Source organism: Macrotis lagotis, chromosome 3, assembly GCF_037893015.1.
Source record: "Macrotis lagotis isolate mMagLag1 chromosome 3, bilby.v1.9.chrom.fasta, whole genome shotgun sequence".
In the NCBI taxonomy this organism is placed as follows: Eukaryota; Metazoa; Chordata; class Mammalia; order Peramelemorphia; family Peramelidae; genus Macrotis; species Macrotis lagotis.
In genome coordinates, this window is record NC_133660.1 from 107279797 (window position 1) to 107305364 (window position 25568).

Genomic DNA, 25568 nt, shown 5'->3' on the forward strand with positions numbered 1-25568 from the left:
CAGAAACAATTGAAAATTTTATTTTTCATGCACTATCCATCCTAATCTGGTATCCCCATGTGGCATGGGAGAGGCCTTGAATTCTCAAAGTGGACCACATAACATCTCCTACCAAACTAGAAAACCTTCATGTATGGGCTGTTTGACAAAATGTATACCTATCATCTATGACAACCTACTTGAGCATGTAGAGATATCTCCAGAAGGGAATGAATTGACCAGTAGGGAATGAATTTTTTTCTTTTGACCATGTATTTTTTGACCCATGTTTTTTTTAGGCACAAAGGGCTTCAGGGAGAACCCACAGTGACAAAAATAATAGACCTTTTATAACATTGAAATATGGATAGCAATGAAATTTTGATGCTAACTTCATTATCTGGTGGTTTGCCTATATTCACTGTAGAACTCATTTCTCTTTTTTAACTTGATCATACTGTTAAATTAAGGTCTCTAATAAACTCAATGATATTTCTAACTTACCTCTAGCTCTTAATAAGAATTGTTTCAACAGTAATACTTGAATTCCAGTTTATGATTAGAAGTCAAATTTAAAGAAAAAAAGACATAATGTTCTTTCTAACTTTCTATTGCTTTCTATTTAAATTCATGGAAACCCAGGGTTCTGGGAATAATAGAAAAATGAGCATATCAAAGAATCTAATTTGTTATTTTTTTCATTGTATCTTTTCAGAAGCATGTGAGAAAAATCATCCTTCATATACATCTACATAATGATCAATTCTAAGGGAAGAGTGGGCAAATATATTATTCCTTTAAACTTCAGTTGCTGTTTCAATGCTTGGATGAATTTGTAATCTCAACAATGAAAATTTAATGATACAGGTCATGATATATCTATGTTTGCCCATCTTATGGGATTCTTGTTCATATCTTCCCAACAATCCTCCATAGTAGGTCCAGGGTTTTCTCTAGATGGTGATACTAATAATGATCAACATTATTTAAAGATTGTAACAACTTTAAAATGATATTATCTTGCTAGATCCTCACAACAATCATGAGAGGTAGGTACTCCTGTTCTTCCCATTTTATAGATAAACAGAGACTCAGAGAGATTAAGTGACCTGTCCAAGATCACACAGCTATTAAGTGCCTGAAGAAGGATTCAAACCCTGGTCTCTTTGATGCCAAGTCCTTTCCTGCCTTACCTACTTGTTTCAGATTTCTTGATACTATATGGCCACCAGGGAAGCAAGGTAAGGGTTGTCTGTTATAGCTGTCTCTTTCTTTGTCACTGGCTCATTTCCTTTTCCAGGCATTCATTTCCTTAGGAACATGATAGACTGAGAGATTCAGAAGTGCAAAGAATCTTAAAGGTCATCTCTTTGATGACAACCTTAACTGCTTATTTTGCATAATTCTTTCTTATTGTATTGAACATTAAATAGCTGACAAAAAGTCGAAAAAAAGACAAAGACTTTTTTTTATGGTCAACTGCCTTATTTAGGAGCAGTTACTTTAATACTGTCTCCTCACAATTTTGAAAGAGAATAGAATTTGGTGAATGAGCTAAGAGACAAAATACAAATCCCAATTCCTGACAAAAAGACATTGGAAGTTCAGTTGTTCTCCTGAGTGTGATTCTATAGCTGAATACAAGAGTTTTATAGCCTTAATTTACATAACTTTTGGATCTTCATATTTTTGTTAGATGAACATTAATTAAAATGATCCTTCTTTATTTGTGTCTTACAGAAGCAGATTTTTAAATAAAAATGGAAAGGCTCTTTGTAGGAGCTACTATATATTTGACATATATGTTAATGAGTACACTAACCTTATCTGTATCAGCACATGTTTTATTGCTTTAATTATCTATATATCTATAGATATAGCTACAAAATATATAAAATTTAAGGCAGCATTACTTAGTGAGTTATGTGCTATTACTGTCACCATTTTACCATTGAGGAAACAGCGGTAAAGAGATTTTCCTTTAATCACACAGCTAGTAAATATTAGATGCAGAATTTGAAGTATGGTCTTTCCAGCTCCCAAGTGAATCCTTCTGTTTATTTTGCCCCCTAATTACTGATAGAACAACATGATTTCTGAAGAATCAGAGTTCCAGATATCTAAAGGACAATGAGAAGATGCATTGTAGACATCTATAGGTTTTATTCAGCACATTATTAACAATGCCTTACATTAAAGAAGTGGCATAGTAGGCATCATAAAATATATCTATATATCTATATATATATCATTAGAATAGTAAGGATAAGAGATAATGGATAGACAATACAATTGTTGAGGAAGGCAGTAGGTCTTTGGGTGAATTCTTTTTGGAATTCATGGAATGACATGGATAATACAATGTACAAAAGAAAATGGATGAAGGGGCTAAAATCTGTCTTCTTAGAGAGAATTTCAATAATAATGAAATTGTAGCTATCAAAATCAACATAGACACACAATGCAATACCACTCAAAGCAGTTAAACTGAGATGAAATATTTAGTTTTACTCTTGTAGAACAGAAGCACATCCTTTTTTTTTTTTTTTTTACAGGGGAGGGTGCTATAGGGCCAAAATTTTGTTCACAGCTCCAGATGTAATAATTTTTGTTGTTCATTTTGACTAATTGTTTTAATTTAATAAATGTTTACTGAATTGAATTAAAGGAAAGTTCAATGTATATGTAGAAAGATCTAAAATGACATGTGTAAATAACAAAAAGCATCAAGAAAATTTTGAAGCATAGACAGATCAATAAGGTATATAGTTATTCTTTTGAAATCAATACTTAATAACAATCTATTATATATTAAAAATAAAATATACAACTTTTATGTGATTTCTATATTTTTATTTCTTAGAAATATGCTCAACAATGAACCAAATAATACCTTTTCATTTTCATACAAGACTCAAAATTTATGTCAGTTTTTCAGCCAATTCTTACTAAAACTAATATTAGAAAATACTTCTTCATTGAGCAAAAAACTGAGAGAAGTTTAACTATATAATTTTTCAAATTACATTTTTGGAATCATAGAATTTAGAGCTGGAAGGTACTAGATGATCATTTTATGAATGAGTAAACAAGAGTTCAGAAGACCTTGCCCAAGGTCACACAATGGAAGAACTGAGTTTTGAACCCAGTTTCTTTGAACCCAGATTGAGAATTATTTACCCACATGTTATCAAAAGCTATCTGTATGATAAACTCTATCAACTTTTTTCCTTATCTGCAAAATGGTGAATTGATATAAATTATATTCAATTCACAGGATTATCATGTCCCTCAAAAGAGATAACTTTATAATATTTTGAAAACCTTAAAGTACCATATAAATTCTAAGTTACTATTGTCTATTTTTGTTGTTGTTATTGTTCAGTCATGTGCAAATCTTTGTGACCCCATTTGGGATTTTTCTTGGCAAAGATACCATATGGTTTCATGGTGGCAAATTGAGGCAAACAGGTCCAAGATTAAATAGCTTGAAAGTGTTTGAGTTGGATTTGAACTCATTGCATTCTATCCACTGGGTCACCTAACTGCCCTATATATCTTTCCTATTGGGCTATAAATTCCTTGATAGCAAAGATTAGGCTATTTTTATTTGTATAACCCCAATACCTGGCACACTGCTTTAGACATTTTTTTTTTGTCTGGTCCTATCATTTTATTGATTTTTTGATCTCCTGGTGTGGAAATTCCTTTCACTAATGCACATATAACTTGTTTGTAATCTCAGAAGTTACCTGGTCCCTGAAAGTTAAGTGATTCCCCAATGGACACAGACTAGAGTAAATGGGAGGCAGGACTTGACCCTAATCTTTCTCACTTCAAAGTTGAACTTTTATCCCTTTAACCTGGCTTACTGTTACATAGCAGTAGAAGTGTTTTGGTAAACGTTTAATAACAGATTTGGGGGCTGGTGGTGTAAGTATGCAGGTCATACTTTTAGTTAACTCTGCATTATTGCCATCCTCTCTATCACTTTCTTAAGTCTAGGCAATCAATAAACAATAAATCAAGCCCTGATTTGTGGCATTTGCCAATTTCTGAGGTATAAATGATTACAGACTGAAATTTGCTGATTGCTGAGAGCTGGCTCCAGTACCTTTGCACAGCAGATGTATTTTCTTTGTTTGTAGAATAATAGAAATAACTGTAATTTTGGAAGACAACAGTGATTATCATCTGTTCTTGTTTTTTTTTAAAGCTATGAGTTTTAGTGGATCTCATGTTATAGCTCTAATGATCCAATATTATCTTCACTGATTGATGAAGGTAGACTTGGACAAAACTTTGGCCTTTGAATCTATTTAGTCAGGTTCCACTTGTGATCTGTCACCTTTAACAAATGGCAAAAGCTGAGCTCATAATTGTCCTTATCCAAGGTTTAATTGGAATGGTAAAAGCTGCTATTTTCTCCTCTCTGAACTCCTGAAATCTTTCAGCAAATACATCTTGCCTAGTAATGGCTGTTTCTGCAAAGAACTCAAATCTGACCCATGATTATTTCATAGCTTATATTGCTGCAAGGTCTGCTAACACTAATGTGACTTTCTCAATTTCCTTTAAATGACAAGAGCTTTCATTCCAATAAAAGAATTTCTCTCCAAAGTAAGCCCTTCATCTCCTACTGCCTCGTTTGGCATGTTTAAATGAGAAACTGTGCTTATTATGAAAAAGAATTTCAGTTATTCCTTATATTCAAAGCCTCTGTTTCTCTCCCCTGCCCACAGGAACACCTTCAGTTGTTTGACATAGCATGAAAATTTCTATCTGGACATTACCTCTGCAGAGCAATCATATAACTTGTTGAGCAGGAGAAACTGGAGATATTGACTGTCATGGTCCACAAGGGTGATCACCTTAATTTTGTTGACAACTTATGGGGCTAAAACCATTCCCCTGCTATTTTCTTCAGCAATATTTTCACATAAAGTGTATCTAGTGTGTTATGAAGGGAAAAGGAATCTGTTATTTTTTTAAATAAAGAGGAAACATTTACTTCCTTTATACTTGGTCCTATGAGCAGCAATACTCAATTTATTTGTACTGATGTCAGTTTATTTGTGTTTCAAATATTATGTAGGAGTAGATAAAAGATCTTCCTTGTTATGATGTCTTTTTGTTGAGTAGTAGCAGTGTTACTACTTATTTTTAAGGTACTTAAACATTAACATATTTATTTGGGAGGCAGACTAGCAGACTCTCATCTAGCTCCCATGATGACTGATGGTGCAAATTTAACTGCTGGTTGATCATAAGTAAATATAAACATATTAGCAGAATGTTAGGTTTCTGAATGGAGGAACTATTTCATTTTTTGTCTATATTCACAATATCAAGCAGAGTGCCTACTAAATAAATACGTTGAATTAAATTAAATTAAATTGTCTCTAATTGTTTTCTCAGATTATTATTTTTCATATTTGAATTTTTATTTTAAAAATTACTGCAAAAGTATTCTAATATATTGACAAAGCATTTTTATGCATTCCCAACTTGTAAATGATTTTCCATGTTTAGAAGTCTCCTGAGCCACCACCCTACCAGCAGATAATTTTATTCAATGAGCAAATATAGATTTTATTTGCTTTGCTGTTGCTGTTTCCCACGAATCACCAGCAGCATAGTTTCTGTCAAACTGTGCTATGATTTGTCTTGAAATGTTTTTAATATTTGCTTCTCAAATTGTTGGGCAATTTCTCATGGTAAATGAGACACTGAGAGCTGAGCTGAATTTACTATAATTATTTGAGAAAAGTTCCATTCCATTGGAAATTCCCCAAGTTCACATTATAGTTCTCTGATCATTTTTGCTTTTTTAAAGTGTTGCTCAATGTACTTAATCTTCATGTTATGGAGAACAATCGGCAATTGTTTACAGTAGTTAGGACCATAGGGTTTAGAACTGGGAGAGACATTAAGAGTCTAATTTATTTCATCCTTCTTATTTCACACATGAAGAAATGAGGCAAAGAAAGAAAAAATGACATGTCCCAAAGTTACCTAAATACCTAGAGCAAGGATTTGGGTCTGGCAGTTCTGATGTCAAATCTAATGCTCTTTCTCCTGCTCTGTTTTAAACCACAAGGAGTCCTCGTGTTACCTTCCTTGTGATTTTCCTCTTAAATGTTCAGTGAACTATGATAAGCTAATGTGGTAGTGGCTACCAATAAAGGGGGTAAAACTATTATCTAGTAGCTGGAAACCCAAATCTAAAATTTCATCCTAAATTTTAGCCTAATATTAACCAGCTATTTTAGTAAAATGTTATATTTTGATTTTAATGTTTTGATATTTTAATATATTGAAATTTTATGTATTTTAATATGTTGGTATTTTTATTTTAAAGGGGAAAACCATGACAATTTCTAATTCAAATATACTATAATTTAAACTATATAGTTTCACTTACTGAGATATTATCATCATCTTAGGGCAATTTACCTATATTAAAGTTTCTGATTCATTTGAGAGATAACTAAATTCTCTTTAGCTCTGGAAAGTAAAAATAATAAGGCAACAGCAAAATTACATAGTTATTTCACTTCAAATTCTAATAGCTCTCTAGGAATGGCATGCATTATACTATGGTTTTGCCCAAAACCTTTACTTTTGTGTATACTTTTGGATCAGATGATTCAAGTAAATAAAACTAATTTCCATTAGATAAATTTGAAGAAAAGCCCAATTCTACTTTTTTTAGAAACTCTAGCTGATGAGAAATCTTCTTTCTGAACTGTTTGTCAGAATCCACAATATGACCATGAGTCCCACTGATTCTTGATGCTGATATTCCTTAAAGAACAGTAGATAGCTCAGAAAGGTCTGTTAATGACAGATTTCACTGATTTGGAATACATCATAGTTGAAAAAAATATTCTAATCACAAAACCATAGAGGTATTGTTAGTGAATGACATACCAAGTTGCTTGACTAGAGAATAACAAATGAGTAAGACTTCTCACTGGGTGCATTTGTCAGGACTGAATATCCGACTTGTCTCCTCCACTCTTCTCTTTAGGAAATCTATTAAAGACTCCCATGAATAAGCCCTGAATTTTTGAACCTCTGGATTGTACTTCCCATGGAGTATCTTCCATACCTTTCTTCCAGTGCCTTCTTGACCTTGGTTTCTTTCCTACATTTGCTTACTCTCTTCCAGTGGCAGAATGATGGGGCCATTCTATAGCTCAAAGTAGCTAATTTGAGTGTGGGATCTCACTGCCAATATCTAAAATATGTAATACCAAATGCAGAAATATGTGGGGCATTCTCAGTGCAAATACTTCTGTTTCTTCAGGGCTCTGTCCTATCTTTCTTCTTCCCTAGACCAGCTTACATCTGTCTCAAAATCTTTTCTCCTGGACTTTCCTGTTTTCCTTCTATTCTAGGGCATATTTAGAAGGACTAAAGGTTAATAGAATAGACCTATTATACTAATGTATAAATGTCCTCACTTCTAAATTCCTTAGCACAACTGTGATAATTCTGCCTTCCATGATTCTCCCCATTATTAGGTCTTTCCCTCTCCTTAAATTACTTTGTATTACTTAACTACACACATACACACATACATACAAACATATCTACATCCCCTCAGTACTTCAAAGGACAGGGGCCTTCTGCCCCCTCCTCCCACTTCCTGCCCTGACTTTGTCTTTATATCCTCAGAATCTAACACAAATTCCTTGCATGTAGTAGATAAACTTTTTTTTTTTTTTTTAGTTTTTGCAAGGCAATGGGGTTAAGTGGCTTGCCCAAGGCCACACAGCTAGGTAATTGTTAAGTGTCTGAGGTCAGATTTGAACTCTGGTACTCCTGACTCCAGGGCCAGTGCTCTATCCACTGTGCCACCTAGCCACCCCTAGATAATTTTTTGAAATCAAATTGAATCTAATTAATTTGTGCACAATGATCCCTCATTGAAATAAAGGAGAAACTATAAAAGAAGTTCCTTTAACTGTTAACTCCCTGCTGGAAGTTATATTTTAACATATAGTTTTTTCATAGGACAGATATTAAAACCTCACAAATTAATACAATGCTTCGAATTAATAGAATTTCAGAATTGAAAAACATTTCAAAGTCCAACATGTTATCTGAAGAGGAATTTTATCTCTAACCTCCCTGATAAATGGGATTCCAGTTTTTGTTTGAAGAGATGGGGAACGCAAGTGGAAGGAAAATGTTGGGTTTTTCTTAATAGGATTTATCTTTCTGCTACTGAATTTTTTCCTTTCTCTTTTCTCCTTCCTTATTTCTATTCTTCTGCTGGGCTCTCTCAGACTGTGAAGTCTTTATGTACTATCTTTTCACTTACCACAATTTTCTTCATCAGCGTAATTTCCACAGTCATCCACCCCATTACAATGAAGTAACTGAGGCAAGCACTTGGTTGCATTTCCACAAGGGAAATACCCAAGGGAACAGTGGCTGTCAAGTTCGCTTCCATGAATAACTGTGAAGACAAGAGCAGAAAAAACTCCATTTGTACAAGCAAGGTGTGATTAGGTGGACCTTGGAGGCATTTGTGATGGTATTAATCAGGAAAAGGATGTTTTCCATTCTTTTTTACAAGTATTCCACCTATTTGTCAGATGAAACATGAAATGAATACTACAAGTTACCTTTGCAGTGTTTGAAAAATCTATTTGGGAAGACAGGAATATTAACAATAAATGAATATTCAAAGGCTCAGTGATTTCATCTGCATGAGGGACTCTTGGTATGGAAACTTCTTTCATTTATGAAGTTAGTCTGAGGTGAATTGAAAACCCAGGTCTCATCCAACTTCCAGTCTACCACTCTATACACTATGCTTTACTGCCTCACAATCACAACAGAAATAATAAGAGCTGATTTTTTTTTTGTATAGCATTTTGGGCTGGGAAAATAGTTATTTTATAAAGCTAAATTTAATGCCTGATTAAGGAATTTATACTTGTTTTGTGGACAATGTGTAACTATGGAAAATTTTAGTGTGGATTAGTGATACTATTAGAGAGACATATTAGTCATATTAGTACTAGGATTATAGTGAGGTGGTACAGTGGGTAGAGTTCTGGTCTTGGAGTTATAAACTCTGAGTTCAAATATGACTTCAGACACTTATTAGCTATGTGATTCTGGGGCAAGTCATTTAGCCTTTTATCTATCTTAGTTTTTTATTTGCAAAAACAATAATAATTATTGTGAGGATCAAATAAAATACTTGGAAAGAGTTTAGTATGGTGACTGACACTTGGGAGGTACTTAATAAATCCTTGTTTAAATTATTATTTTTTATCTTTTTCACTTGGGTAGCATTGTGAAGGATGCTTTGAAGATAGAGAAGAAAACTGAAGGAAGAGAAGAAAGTTTATGAAGTTTTGACTTAGGAAGATTATTTAACAAATGATTGATCGATTAATTTACAATGCAGAAAATCTTAGAGATCTAATAACTGAAAGACATTTACCTATCTACCCACATAGAAAAGACCAAACAGATGAAGAATGTCTATTGCCCAGATTTTAGCATTATTGAAATGGACACCCTGGAGAGCTCATCAGACAGTTTAAATAACCAGAACAAAGGATACCAATGGGTGATGAGCTGGCCCCAGAGCTGAAAAAGAAGAGCAGATCAGGTTAGATTGCTTTTAGGAAATTGTAAAGATCTTTTACTGATACCTTTTGCTAATACTAATGGCAACCCCCCCCATCTTTTATTTTGCTGGTATTTCAGTGGGACAGTTAGGTGGTACAATGAATAGAGTGCCAGACTTAGAATCAGGAAGACTCATTTTTCCAAAGTTCAAAATTGACCTCAGACACTTACTAGCTATTTGTCCCTGGGCAAGTCATTTAACCCTGTTGGTATCAGTTCCTCATCTGTAAAATGAACCAGAGAAGGAAATGGGAAACCATGCCAGGATGTTTTCTAAGAAAACACTGAATGGAGTCATGGAGAATCAAATATGACTGAAATGACTGAACAACAACTGTAGGGTAGTTAAGACCTAGAAAATGACTACCTCCAAAGAACTAAAGATGACTACATGGGAGGTAATGGAAAGAAGAATGATGAGTGAGAACAGATTGCAACATATATCTAATGAGAAACTCTAAAGATGAGGAAGAAATAATATATCATCAGAGTCATATGACTGAAGGAGAAGTTTATATGGTAAGAGCAAGAGGTGACAGTTGAATGGTTGAAGTGTTCCACTGGTATACTCACAACCTTGGGAAGAAAGAGAACAAAGTCTATGTTTGGAATGTTGGGTGGAAACCCTGTGGTGAACTCTTGGGAAGATAGGGACAAGAGTTACAGAAGTTAGACAGGCAAGAATGAATGATCATCTCCTTTACTGAGGTTAACTATCAGATTGCTGAGCAAACATTTGAGTTTTAAGGGGGGGGGACAGTTTTTTTTTTGAGGATGGGTTTAATTTTGGACATTTTTGAGTTTGTGAATGGTGGTGGAATGTGGAATATGAATGATAAACATCCAGGTAGTGAATATCTTTCAGACTGCCAGAAAAGTGATTCTGAAAGTAAGCATGGTTAGATGGAGATATAGGAGTTATCATCATGGAAATGATAACTGAAGGCATAAGAGTGGATGAGAGAGCTAAGAAAATGCAGGGAGAAGGATGAGCACAGAATTCAGGTTCTCAGTGCTCTATAAGGAATGAAGGGGAATACAGATGTGTGAGAATTGTGCCTTCACTTCAAAGATGTTGCTATTTTTTCAATATTTGAAGTCAGAAAATGGAAATTTAAATCTTGTATTTAAACTTATCTCCAATATAGGCAAATTGTCTTCCCATACTGTGCCTAAGTTTCTTCATCTGCAAAATAGTAGTAGTAGTAGTAATAATAATAATAATAATAATAATAATAAATACTTTTCCTACCTTTGTCATAGGGCAATCATGGGGAAATAATTTTGTAGAGGTAATGCTATATAAGTGTGAGTTGTTATTATTCAACTATAGAGATTAGCATACATGAAATAACAGTAAGTAATAGAAAATACATTCAGAAATTCCTAGTTTATTTATGACTGACAAATACATTCTTTCCATATGACTAATTGTCTCAACTGAACTGTCATAGGGTTTTCCTTCCAACTTGATATTTCTGAGGCTTTTATATTTTTCTGTCCTGACTACAGTAGACTTTGGCAAAGCCTAGACTATTTCTTCATCTTGTCTTAAATGCTGCAGGAATCAATTTGGACCTGAGAAATGGTATTTATAGACTCTAAAATACAAGAATCATTTAACTAATGAATTAGGTTTTTAATAAATTCCAGTGGCTTACAATATTTAATTAGCACATTAATCTTACATCTTTTCTTGAATAATACATTTTTATTGTTTATAAGGAAATAACAGCACATTATTTATTTTTTTTAGATTTTTTTTTTTGCAAGGCAAATGGGTTTAAGTGGCTTGCCCAAGGCCACACAGCTAAGTAATTATTGAGTGTCTGAGGCTGATTTGAACTCAAGGTACTCCTGACTCCAGGGCTGGTACTCTATCCACTGCATCATCACCTAGCCAACTCAACAGCACATTATTTTGAAAAATCAAGAAATAGCTAGATATGTTAAATTTAATTTCTGTTAAAACTACCAGGGGAGATTGATAGACATTCTCAGACCTATTTGGCAAAAAATATCGGTCTTGAGGAGTCTCATATTTATCAAGGCAGTTTGTACAAGTATCCCACTAAGAGGAAGTGTTGGGTTCTTAGAGATCTAGGAGTCTTTTATCCTCCTCTCTGCTTCCTTAGAAAGGCAACATTTTGAAAGTCATAACTTGTGGATTTACCAATCAGAAACTAGCTCTTGAATCCCTGCTTCTCTCCTGTACTTGTCCTAGTCCAGGGACTCTCTCTTATTGATATCAGTTCTACATAGATATGGACAAATGTGTTTGAATACTTTGAGAATTGTTTTTACTTGGAATGCAATTTGAGAAACAAAAAATATAATACATTATAAAATGAAAATAATGCATAACAAAACATCTCCCAAGTAACCCTAAGCTTGTTTCTCTTGCAAATGTCCTTAGATAGTAAGAAGCTATTTGAACTAAAGTCTTAGGAAATGCACACTTTGAGTTTATTCAGATTTTCCCTACACCTCCAGTGTGCTAGCATACTAGTAAAAACAATACAGAATGTTTATTTCATAAATCCAGCAGGGTCTAATGTCTTAGAAATTGGGTTCTTGGCTTAATTTAGGAGTGTGATTTAGGATTAGAGCTCATGATAGTTGATATTTCTCTGGCTTCAGTTGGCTAGTTTCTGGCTAGAACTTCTGACCACTTTTTCCTTCGTCTAGAGTGGGTGGGCTCAGTAGCAAGCACAAGGAAGGAACAGTGCCATCATCATCATGCTGTTTTTCTTCCATCCACAGACCACCTCTGCTCTCATAACTGTCTTTTCTCACTTGTTCTTCAGTTGGAGAAGAGGAGTAGGGCAGGAACAGAATGGGGAGCATTATACTGATAAGTGATTAAAGCAGGCATTCTTAAGTTTTGTTTGTTTTAGACCTGGATTTCTTTGGTAGTGAAATGAAACCAACATTTCCCTTTTATGTTTTAGAATAATGTATTTAAATGTATAAAATAATAAGTAATAAAATAATGTCATATAATAATATAAAATAATAAATAAAATGAAAAAATGATAGAATATATCGGAAACCGATTATATTGAAATAAAAATGTAAATGATCCCTATCCAAGTTCAAAGTCTCTCTGAAATCTAACTATGGACCCAACAGTTGATGGACTCCTGGTTAAGAATGCATTTACTAAAGCAATAAAGCCTTGGTCAATTGATGAGTGAAGGATAACTAATGTACAGACGATCTGTGTGTTGTAAAGATAAATGATGTAAAGATAAAGCAAGGAAAGTTTGCAGGATGTTGGACCTGAACTTATGGAAGAAAGAGTCAAGAATTCAGAGCTATGGAAGACAGACCAGGCAGGTATTCAGTGAGATCCCAGAGGAAATATATCTACCTTTTATCTTTCCCTTTTGTAATATATTAGAAAAAATCTGGTAAAAGTTTAGCAACCAGTTTTCTGGTAAGGGAGGGGAAATGCACAGAGACATTTTTAAATGTAATATGAATGTATTATTAACATTTTCACCATCACTTTCTTAAATACAGGCAATTGAAAAAAACAATAAATTAAGCCCTGTTTTATAATATCTGCTCTTTTCCAAGATGTAAATATTGACACTGACAATTTAGCAATTTATCCTTGGTTCAGTTGTCTCCAGCACAACCCTGAACAATGAAACTCTACAGAGAACATATTAAAAGCTACCCATTATATAGTAGTCCTTCACTCTTTGTAGTTATTATGTCTCAGAGTACATGATTTTAGATTTGATATTCAAATCTGTGAAATAATGTTACAATAAAAGTTTTAGTACATTTGCAAAGTCATTTTTGAATTTATTTTTAATCTTTTAATATAAAATAAAAATAATTTTTAATAAACCATGAATGTAGTAACTTCCAAATGGTGGCTGTATAAAGCCCACATTTAATTTATGTTGAGATTTGTTTTTCTTCATTTTTATTTTCTTTTAAGAATAAATAAAGAACAAGGTACACATAATAAATCTTTGGAGAGCTTATAGCCTGAGGCTAAAATCCTCAGACTGTAAGACATTTTATCTAGTCCTGCCTGACTGGTTTCTTATGTTTCCTAAAAAACTGTTTCCCTTGTATGCAGAATAGTTTATATTCCATGTTGTTACCAACTGATTTTATATCCCAGTATTTTTGAAGATCCACAATACAGCTGTATAGAGAATCTAATAATTTTTCTTCTGTACTACCCATGTATACTTTGGGTCTTGCCTTAGGTAATAAACAGGTCCTTATAAAAGCCATTATATAATGCTTCAAGGCTTGAAAATCATTTTAAATCTATTATCTCACCTGAGACTATAGCAACTCTGTTAGGTGGAAACTGCTATTATTTCCCCTTTTACTTGCATGGAAATTGAGGTTCAATGAGGTTAATCAGACAATCAATAAGCAGTTAACAAGTTTTTACTATGGGTGAGATCTAGTGCTAGGTGATTGTAATACAAAATTATTACATTTTAATGGGGAAACAACCTGAAAACCTAGAAATATATGCAAACTATATACAAAGCAGATGGAAGAGGGGTAAAACTCTAGCACTGGTGAGGACCAGGAGAAGCCCAATGCAGAAGAGATAAATCTTGAAGGAAAATCAGGAATCTCAAGAGGCAGAGGTGAGAATGTAGTGCCTTCTAGATACAGAAGATAGATAGATCAAAGGAAGGAAAGAAATAAGTATTAAGTGCTGACTATGTGCCAGATATGCACCAGACCATGGGCATCAGTGTTGGATCTTGAGTCAGAAATGTTGATCTTGGGTTCAAATTTGGTTTCATACAACCACTAGCTGTGTGATCCCAGGCAAGTCACTCGTCCTTGTTTGCCTCAGTTTCCTTATCTATAAAAGGAGTTGGAGAAGGAAATAGGAAACCATTCCAGGATCTTTGCCAAGAAAACCCCAAATGGATCAGATACAACTGAACTACAACAACAATGTACCAGATACTATTTTGATCCCTTTTACAAATATCATCTCATCTTCACACCAAACTTGGAAGGCAAGTGCTAATATTATCTTCATTAAAAGGCAAATGGATGTCAAGTGATTTGCCTAGGGTCATAGCTAGTAGGTATTGGAGGTTGAATTTGAACTCACATCTTCCTGACTTCAAGTCTATCTCATTCTAGCTACTACACAATAGTGATACTTTCCCATGGAGTCATTAAGAAATGGAAGTGTTACTGTAGTCCATCTAAGAAAGGATGCAATATATATTTAGAAAAGTTGCAGATTTACACAGGAAGCCTACAGACACCTTTTCTACCACTTCTCAATAATTTCCAGTGATATATTTTCATAATGTTTTAGAGTTTGCAAAACTTTTTCCTGTGTTATTTCATCTAATCTTCACAATGACTCTGTTGGATAGAGTATTTATTGTTAAAGAAGATGAAGAAAATAAGTCCTGAAAAGATGAAGAGCTTAGCCTAAATTTATGCAGGTAGTAAGTGGTAGAATCCGGATTTGGATGATAAGCTTGACACACAGCTCTTTCAATATCAATCCTTTGTCCTTGAAGTTCTTGCAATGATAAAAAGTAGCAAATTAGATTTCAGATTTAAGTCATAATGCCCAATTCACTTCATCTTCAGTAGTTCTTGGTTTTAGGTTTTTGGGTTGGTGTGAAGAGATTTGGAAATTAAATCAATGGGAGTTGGTGATTTAAGAATGTGAAACAAGGGAAAGAAAGGAACCAAAGATAGTCATAAAGTTAAAGCCATATGTAATCATGAAAATGATGGGTGATAGGGAAATCACTAAAGTGGTTTTTCTAAAGTATAGACCTTATCATACCCCCCCCCCCCAATTCAATAAAATTCACAGCTCCTCCCTATTGCCTTCAGGAGCAAATACAGAATGTGCAATTTATCATTGATTCCCCCAGCAACACTGACCTCCTTGTGGTTTAAGAATAAGATGATCCATCTCTTGATTCCAGGTATTTTCTCTGGTTTTTGCTCATGAGCCCCTACTCTCTGACTATTGAGCTCTCTGGTTTTCTTTAAATATAAAATAAAACCTCAACTTCTAGAGGAAGTTTTCCCTAACCCCCTTTTAATTCCAGTGCCTTCCCTCTTTTAATTATTCCCTATTTATCTTGTACATAACTTGCTTTCTATTTATTTGAACATTATCCCCTCTATTAGATTATAAACTTCTTGAGGGCAAGGACTATCTTTTTATTTATTTATTTAGTTGAGTCAATGGCATTAAGTGACTTGCCCAAGATCACACATTTAGGTAATTATTGTCTGAGGTCAGGTTTTAACTCAGGTCCTTCTGACTTTAGGACTCTATCTACTGTGCCACCTAACTTCCCCAGGCAAGGTCTATTTTTTACCTTTTTCTGGTATCTCCAGAACTTAATACAGTGTGGGTCATGACTCACAGTGTCTTGATATTCTTTGAAAAAAGAGTCAGAATAATGGGAAAGGTATTTGAGATAACTTGAGCCTCAGGTGCTTCATCCTGGTAAAATTTTTCAGATAGTCAAGGGAAATGCAAGATAAAATTTCAATAAGATTCTGTGATTAACAGACAAATACATTTGTTAGACTCATGTAGCCTGAGTGATATCAATTTCTCTCTCTCTCTCTCTCTTTCTCTCTCTGTCTTTCATTCTCTCTCTTCTTTGCTCTCTGATTTTCTCTCTCTCTCTCTCTCTGTCTCTCTCATACACACATACACACATACACAAAGTATACATATATATCAAACATATTAAGTTGCAAAAACCAGGATTTTGTGTAATTATTACAAGGACTGGACAGGGAAAGAATTCTGTGGATTAGAAGCAGAATTAAAAATAAGTTATTTTGGAAAGTTTTCTGAAAAGAAAGGGCATATCTTAATAGATTATAGAGAAGTTGCTTAAAGGCATAGAATTCAATAAATTCATAATTCCCGCAGTCACAAAAAATAGAAATTTTAGACCTAAATCACAGTACCCATTCACTCAGTAGGCAATGAAATGACACAAATTAGTATTAGTTTAGGAATAAATAGATTGGTTCAGTGAGTGCAGTTATGAATCTGGATTCAGCAAGACCTGAGTTCAAATTTGACATTAAAGATTTACTAGTCATCAAATACTTACTAGTCATAGGACTTTGGGAAGTCATTTCCCCTCTGTTTGTCTTAATCCATTGGAGAATAAAATGGCAAATCATTCCAGTATCTTTGCCAAGAAAACCCCATAGACAGTATTGGAGTGCTATGGTCCATGGGTTCATGAAGAGTTGTATATGACTGAATAACACGGTAATAGTTTGATTCTACCTACTATAAAGTTGAGAAATGGAAATTGTTCTCCCAGTGCTTCATATTAATATAAATGTGTTTTACTTTGTGATATTTGTAATATAATGCTTGTCTTTGTTCTGGTTTATAATAATCTTTTATCTGAATAATTTGACATTCATATAGAATTATACATTATTTATTCAAGAATTCATCAATTCATTTCAAAGAGGCACTCAAATCAATCCAATAAGCATTTATTAAGTGCCTATTCTATGCAAGGTGCTGGGAAAACAATCAGTGACAAAATAAAAATCAATCCCTGTCCTCAGAGACCTTACTACTTGGATGATTCAACCTATGAATAAATGATGATGAATGATTCATAGGGAGATTAGAAAAGACTGCCATAGTTGGGTCAAATGAGACTAAGAGGTATTGGAGAGGAAGTTCATTCCAAGCATTGGTGGACCCTTAATCTAAAGCATCATGTTCTATGATAGAATGCCAAGTTCAAGGAATAGCTGCTTGAGTAATTTGGATGATATGTAAAGTAACAAAGAATACTGTAGAATTAAAGCAGAAATGTTGACTGGAGCCAGACTATGAAGGTCTACAAATACCAAACTGAGAAATTGTATTTTAAAATAGAGGCAAGAGGGAAGCATGGTTTTTGAATTGATGAGTGATAAGCAAGATGGACTTTAGAAAGATTGGCAGCTATATGGAGGATAATTTGGAGGATGGTAAGATTTGAAACTAGAAATACATTAGCAAGGTTTTGCTCTCGTCCAGACAAAAAGTAAAGAAGGCCAGAATTGGAGTGGTTGTGTAAGTAGAAGGAGATAGATACATGATATAATGTCGAATTAGAATTGACAAGAATATCATCTCAATGGATATGGAAGATGAGGGAGAGGGATGAGTTGAGATTGAGAACTTGGGAGACTAGGAAGTTATTTATGTCTTAATGAGAAATAGAACATTTGGAGGAGAGGTGAATTTAAAGTGGAAGATTCAAATATATTGAATTCCAGAAGTCTGTGAGTCATCTACATGGAAATATCCAACAGGCTCTTGGTGAAATGGTATTAGAGCTCAAGAGAGAGATCAGGTTAGTATACCTCTGTTACCTTAAACTAAAAACAGTGGCATTATCAATAAAAATTGATCATTGAATCCAAGAGAAATAACTAGACAATGGTAGGAAGACATAGAGTGCCAAGAGTGCTCAGAAGAGAGAAACAGTGACACCCACAATTAGGAGGCATGGCATTGATGATGATCTAGCAAAAAAGATTAAGAGCAAACAGATGAAACCCATCTAAATCTTATATTTTTTAATCTGTTATTTCTGCTCAAAATTGTTTTCTCCATCTCAAACTGGGGTTTGGAAGGCTGAATATTAACTCCTGCCCTCCTCAAGGTCTGTGTCCAGTTATAAATCCAAGACATACTCTGTCTATATGAACTAGCCTTGATCCCTCTAATTACATCTGCAAGTTTGGCTTTCACAGTTATGTAAACAATCAGAATAAAGACCCTCCTGAGATGGCAAGAAACTGGTCTGATTATTTTTATAAGAGAACTGAATAAATTCTTATACTTATGACAGTTTGGAAAGGGAGAAATCCCAAAGTTTTATACATCTGTATCATATCTGATAACAATATAAAATAACAAGTCAAAGTAGGATATAGTAGTCCTGCTTCTAATTGGATCTTTGTCTTTGGACACAGCTTATGGATGGTTTAAAGAATCATAATCAATGACACAATTATATACTAATTTGTAACCTTATTGGTTGGCCGTCAAAAGGTTTTGACTGTGAGATTTCTATAAATATTTTTCCCTCTTTAAGCTCTTGGTTGATAACTTTAATGATGCCATCTACCTATGGGTTTCTAGGTAATGTCTTAAGAGTATAAAACTTCATGGATAAACTAACATTTTGATATTTCATTTTAAGCTTAAAATAATTAAGGTTAACAAAGCAAGAGAGAGAGAAATGCCAAGAAAGCCCAGAGAAAAGAGAGAGTATCTAGAATGAAGTGGATGAGTGTCAAATGTTGCAAAGGTCAACAATGAGATAGTATCAAATGAGATTGCACACACATACACACACACACACACACAAACTGAGACAGATTAGTGGTGTAGTGACTATAAGGTTGAACTTGGGAGTCAAGAAAATCTGAATTCAAATCTTGCCTTGGATTCTTACTAAGTTATATATGTCACCCAGGGCAAGTCATTTAACCTTTTTTAACCTCAGTATCCTGATTTGTAAAATGGGGAATAATAATTACACTGACCTTGTAGATTTGTTATGAGGATCAGATAAAATTATTTATGTAATAAGTCTATTGCAAACCTAAAGGAGCTACCTAAATTTTAGCTATTATTATAGTGATATGTAAATGTTAGCTATTAATAAAGATAATGAGGGTTAAGAAAAGGCCACTGGATATATATATATGTATACACATACATAATTAAAGTTGAATTTTAACCTTGAAAAAAAGCAGTATCAGGTGGTGAAACTGGAATGGTGAAGGTGTGAAGGAACCAAGAAGTGAGTAGGAGGAAAGGAGAGACAGTGAGTATAAGCAGTTCTTTAAAAATAGGATTTTTACTGGTGAAAGGTAGAAGAGATAAAAGATAATATCTTGAGGGAATGGTTAGATCTGGCATAAAGGAGCCAGATGATAGGGAGATATTGAAGATTAGCGAGAGGGGTTGATGGAAGTGATACTAATAATTTTAAAAACAGTAACAACAAGGACAACAATAGATTCTGGATCTACATGTCACAGCAGTTAAGCTATGAAGATAATTTCTAATAATTATAATCTCACGTGTTAAATCATTCATAAATAGCAGCAATTTTTGTTGAATGCTATATATATATATAATAAATGTATGTATATCTATAGCTATATAAGACTTCACTATAAATATGTGTATGGATATGTATTATATATACATATATTATTTATATGTTTATGTATACAAATTTTTCTGACATTCCACTGACACCAAACCCATGGAAACATTACATCAGTCATCTAGATTTAAGGGTAAATATGCCACAGACCATTTGATGAAGTTTTTCCATTGTGATAGCCAATTATTTCTGTTCTTTTCATGTCTTGGAGAAAAATGTATCTAGGTTATTACAGAAGAATGTAAATACCTTGAGACCAAGGAATGTTTTTCATTTTATCTTTGGCTCTTTAGTGCTTCGAACATAGTAGGTGCTTAATTAATTGGCTTGACTATGTTACATTGTGAATTCTTTCTGATTCATGGTGAAGAGATTAAAAACAGAACAATCTGCTGTTCAGACAGGGCTATGGAATATCAGACTAGGGACTTGGGACTCATCTAGTACAACCCATAGTTGGAAAGGAATCTGCAACAGGGTTCTTAATTTACAATCCATGAACTTACTCTTTTACATTTTGAGTAACTATTTTGTTTTTATTTTAGTTTTTGCAAAGCAATGGGGTTAAGTGGCTTGCCCAAGGCCACACAGCTAGGTAATTATTAAGTGTCTGAGGTCGGATTTGAACTCAGGTACTCCTGACTCCAGGGCTGGTGCTCTTATCCACTGCGCCACCTAGCTGCTCCTTGATTAACTATTTCAATAAAATTGGTTTCCTTTGCAACCCTTTGTATTTTATTTTACGTATTTAAAAACATCATTCTGTGAAGGGGATACCTAAGTAGTCAATGACACAAAACCCATGCTCAATCTCATCCTTGATATCCAGTTGAAGACCTGCAGCAATAGGGAACTCACTACTTTTTTTGGCAGACTTTTCTACAATGGACTTTTGTAATTTTTAGGAAAGTTGTTTCTTATATCAAACACTAGTAGCTTCTACCCTTTGTCACCCATGAGATCAAACAACTCTAATCTAATTTCAACATGAGAATCCTTCAAGTGATTGAAGACATGTCTCTTCTATGACTTTTTTCTCCTAAGCTAAATATTCTTAGTTTCTTCAACCAGTCTCCATATATGATAGTTTCAAGTCCTCTCATCATTCTGGGTGTCCCCCATTGTACATTCCAATTCTTTTTAAATGTTATTTCTAAAATGTGTTATACAGTACTAAACACCAAATGTAATGATAAAGCAGAAGTGTGAACCAACATAGAGGAATTCCCTTTATAAATTTTTATTGGGAATTGAATTGAATTTGGAAAAAGAATACACATTCCATCATATATCCTAATTTATATTACATTGCAACTATATTTTAAAAGATGCAATTGAATCCATTAAATACTCAAATAAATGTGATAATTGCCTTATACTTCAGATGGGGGCAGTGGGGTGGCTCTAAGAAATGAAGACTAAAATCTTGCTTTTAGACAAATCCTTACAGTAATGTAAATATAGCTTTAATGTCAAAAAGGGAACAAATTAAAGCACTAGTTTATCAAAACCTACAACATACTTACAATAACAATTTTGAATGCTCCCATCTCTAGGGAAAGATTTTAAATAAGATGATTTGAAATGAATTCAGTGATTGAATTAGACAACCTCACTTAGTGGTTATATAATAAGTATTCACAGGATGCCCAATTACAGTCTGAATAAAGTGATTTTCCAGAGAACCTTGGGCAGGTTATGAACACTAAGATTAGAGTTTCATTTTAATTCTAGTATTTAAATCTTGCCTATAATCCACATCGACTACATATTGTTTCCATTTTTTATATTATTATAATATCCACAACTTATAGCTATTTGCTGGCTTCTGTAATAATTCAGGAATATCTTCTCATCCTCTTTTTTATTTTGCTTTTCCTCATCTTAGTATCCTAAATGAGCTTAATCTAACATAGTGATATTGATTTCTTAAAATCATTTATTTCCAATTAAAAGACATAATCTTTAAAAGATACTTCTCATTATTTCTCTTCATTTCAGTATATTTTCAATTTATTTTCTAAATGATGCCCTATTTGTTCATTCTTTGCCCCTCATTGGGCTAATGGTTCCAAACTGACTGGTATGAGCTCCCTTCTCTCTACAATTTTTATTAATGCTTTTAGTTATCTTGTTTCATCCTCTGCTGTACCTCATTTTTAGAAATATCAATTAGAGAAAACAACAACATGGAATGGAATAGATGTGATCCGGTTACTTAGTTTCAACACAAACATTCTTCTCCCAAATGTTCTGACCACCTCATCTCTACTTCTCTGTCTTCCTTTTTTCTCTCCCCCATTCTGGATTCTGACTACTCTTAGGAACTCCTATATCCCTACTATTAGGAAGGGATAGCTATTTCCAAGAAATTATAAGGATATTACTCATTTGTAAAAGAAAAAAACCCACAACAAAACCTACAATGAATTCGAGAGGTATAGGGAAGCATGTGAAGACATATATGAAGTGATATAAAGTGAAATAAGGAAAGAAAGCAACATGTATAATGGTAACATTAATGAAAAATAGAAATATCAAAAACAAAATGGAAAATGAATGAGATGCAATTAAATAACCAAGATTGCCCTGGAAGAAGAAGAAATATGAGAATTTACATTCTTCCTCTGAAGTGATGAGGGCTCTATGGGCCCTGGCATATGCTATTTTGACAATGTGTTGGATAGTCTTCTTGACTATTTGATTTTTTGAAATGAGATTGTTCTCTATCTGGAGAGGAGAGAGGAATATATTGGGAAATAAAGTCATGTAAAAACAATAGATATAAATAAAAAACCCTACACTTACTCACATACTTCTTAGTGGGTTAATTATTGAGGAGAAGCATTCATTTCAAATATGAATTAGTTTGTTTTGGAGTCTTATGTAATTTGGTGCATGGAGGACTGGTCAATTGGAGTAGGAAAAAATCTGGAAATGAAATCTTTACTCATGAGCTCATTCATAGAAAAGACTAAAGGATGGCTAAAGGAAATCCTGTAATTGATTTTGTAAAGGTTTTAGAAGTGGATGAATATGTCAGATATGGACTAATTAATCTCTTTAAAAGGGAAAATATCAAGAACAGTTATGTAATAGCAAAACTTTTTTTTTTCTTACATCAGAATTGTACATTTCTATTCTTCAAGCTTTCCTCTGTTCTTTCTCCCTATTAGTGCAGAGAGAAAATTGACAAATAACTGAAGGGACTGTTGGGTTTGATGAAGGGAAGCATTTCCTGAGAGGGAAGATTATTAAACCCTGTAATGGGTTTCTGAGATGTTCTTGGGAGGATTGGAAAGGAATATAGCTTCTTATTGGGTTGTTGAAATGTGTTGTCAAGGGAGGAGAGGTGAGATTCCAACACAAACATCTGAATGTGGCCCATCATCTATAATGCTATTTTCAGCTTCAAATCTGAGATGTGTTCTCTTTCTAAAGTATGTGTAGCCACATCTCAATTTCAACATGCTTTCTCAAAGCATATTAACACATGGTATAGTCACATAATTGTCTATGAACACTGAAATGACAGTATATTTGTTAATCTCCCAGTGTAGTTTCTTTGTTGTCACTTGAAACACTACAAATATTTTTCAAAATTCAGTAGCTTTGTAAGACTATATAGACCAGATAAATTTGGACTTTGTCCTATCCATATTTACTGACTCAGTTCCCTTCCTCTTTTAGTCATTCCTCATATCACCATGTCTGTTTTGACTTCCATGTACATAGTTCTTTAAAGTTTGCGAAGCACTTTCCTTCCCTTAATGCTGTAAAGTAGTTACAGTTATTGTTTTACCCACTTTAAAGATGAAGAAACTGAAACCCAGAATGATGAAATGTCTTTTCCAAGGTCACCCAGCAAATTAGTGACTTGTTTCTTATGCTTTTCAATAATCAATTCATTTTGTCTATCTGTGATATATCCAGAGAAGTCATTTAAGACATAAATGAGGAAAGAATAAATTGGAAGAAGGAAAGAAGAGAATAAGCATATTTACTCAACCATGTGCAAGGCACTGTAAAAAAAAGTCAAGCAGTTTTTTTTAAACAAATATCTCATTTGACTCTAGCAACAATTCTGTGTGATAGGTAGTAATATTATCTCCATCTTACATTTGAGGAAAATAAGGTTAAGTGAATTGCCCAGGGTCACATAGCTAATAAATGTTTGAGGTTGGATTAGAACTCAGGTCTTCCTTATTTCTGGTTCAATGTTCTATTCACTGAGTTGCCCATCTCTCAAGCTACCAAAGGATTCATGAATGACTCCTCTCTCTTGGGGACACAAATCATCTTTTTTTTTTTAAATCAAACATATGAAGAGGATAATTCTTAGTTTACTGATCATGCAGAAGGAAAGTACAGGTCAGGAAGAAGAATTCTGATTTAAATACCATTGTTTCTTTACAATGTCTCTTGAATTATTCCTTTCCTTTCCATTCTTACTGTCAGCATCACAGTTCACTTCAGGAGGGATATTCTTGGTATGTAGAAGAACCTGAGCAAAGGCATGGAGATGAGAGATGGAACATTATGTGTAAAGAACAATCAGAGGACCAGATTGACTGGAATACAGAATTCATTCAAGGGAGTAGTATCTCCATCTCCATGACCTGGAAAGGCAAATTGGAATCAGGTCATGCAGTTGCTTGGTCATTTCAGTTGTCTGACTCTTTGTGATCCCCTTTAGGGGTTTCTTGGCAAAAATATTGGAGTTTCCCATTTCCTTCTCCAGCTCGTTTTACAGATGTGGAAACTGAGGCAAACAGGGTTACGTGACTTTTCCAGGATCATACAGATAGTAGGTTCCTGAGACTGAATTCAGTTTAGATCATGTAGATCTTTAAATATCATAGGAGTTTATATTTCATCCTTAAGGTCAATTTGAATTTCACAACCTTATGAGACAGTTATTTAAGACATTATTATTTCTTTTTATAGATGAAAAAAGCAGAGAATGAGAAAGGTTCAAAGGCCTTCCCACTGGCACACAGCTAGTAAACTGTGTGATCAATATGAAGTTATGTCTGTCTCCAAGTCTGGTATTGTTTTCACTCAACCATGCTGTCTCTATTGACTTCCTTTATTCCTGTAAGACCTAGTACAATGTTGTATAAATATTATGTACTGAGTAAATAACTTTATGAATAAGAGTGAATCAGTACCTTTGGAGGTTGGAAACAGGTTTTCATAAATTTTTATGGGATTGTTCCATGAAGTGTTTACCTGATGTGAAGGAGAAAATAGCTTTTCTTTATGAATGAATGCAATTTTTTTTTTCATTTAGATGGTCTCTTTCTTTTTTTGTTCCTGTAGAAAATAAATACTTGGGGATGTGCAGATCTGGTGATAAATTTGTCAATATATTCTCCACTTGGCAGTCCTCATATACCTAATTATATACCCTTCTGCACTACTTTCAGAGATTAGGCAGAAAAGTATCAAAATAAAATAAAGGACTTTCATTCCCTCTAGTTGTTTAGTCTTGTCTGATTTTCCTTGATTCCATTTTGGGCTTTCTTTGTAAAGGTCCTGTAATAGCTGGTCAGTTTTGTCTCCAGTTCATTTTACAGATGAGGAACTGAAGCAAGTAGGGTTAAATGACTTGCCCAGAGTAACACAGCTAGTAAGTCCGTGAGGACAGATTTGAATTTAGGAATATGAGTCTTCCTGACTCCAGGCCTGGTTTTCCTTCCACTGCACCACTTAGCTGCCCTT

At 33.9% G+C, this 25568-nt stretch overlaps 1 protein-coding gene across 2 annotated transcripts in view; it reads right to left on the minus strand.

The window, feature by feature from the left end:
• RXFP1 (relaxin family peptide receptor 1) overlaps positions 1 to 25568 on the minus strand; it is a 174534-nt gene that overhangs the window by 119895 nt on the left and 29071 nt on the right. For both annotated transcript variants that reach the window (XM_074229053.1, XM_074229054.1), the window contains exon 2: positions 8312 to 8449. In XM_074229053.1, the coding sequence (XP_074085154.1) occupies positions 8312 to 8449 (138 nt within the window). The remainder of the gene's footprint in view (positions 1 to 8311; positions 8450 to 25568) is intronic.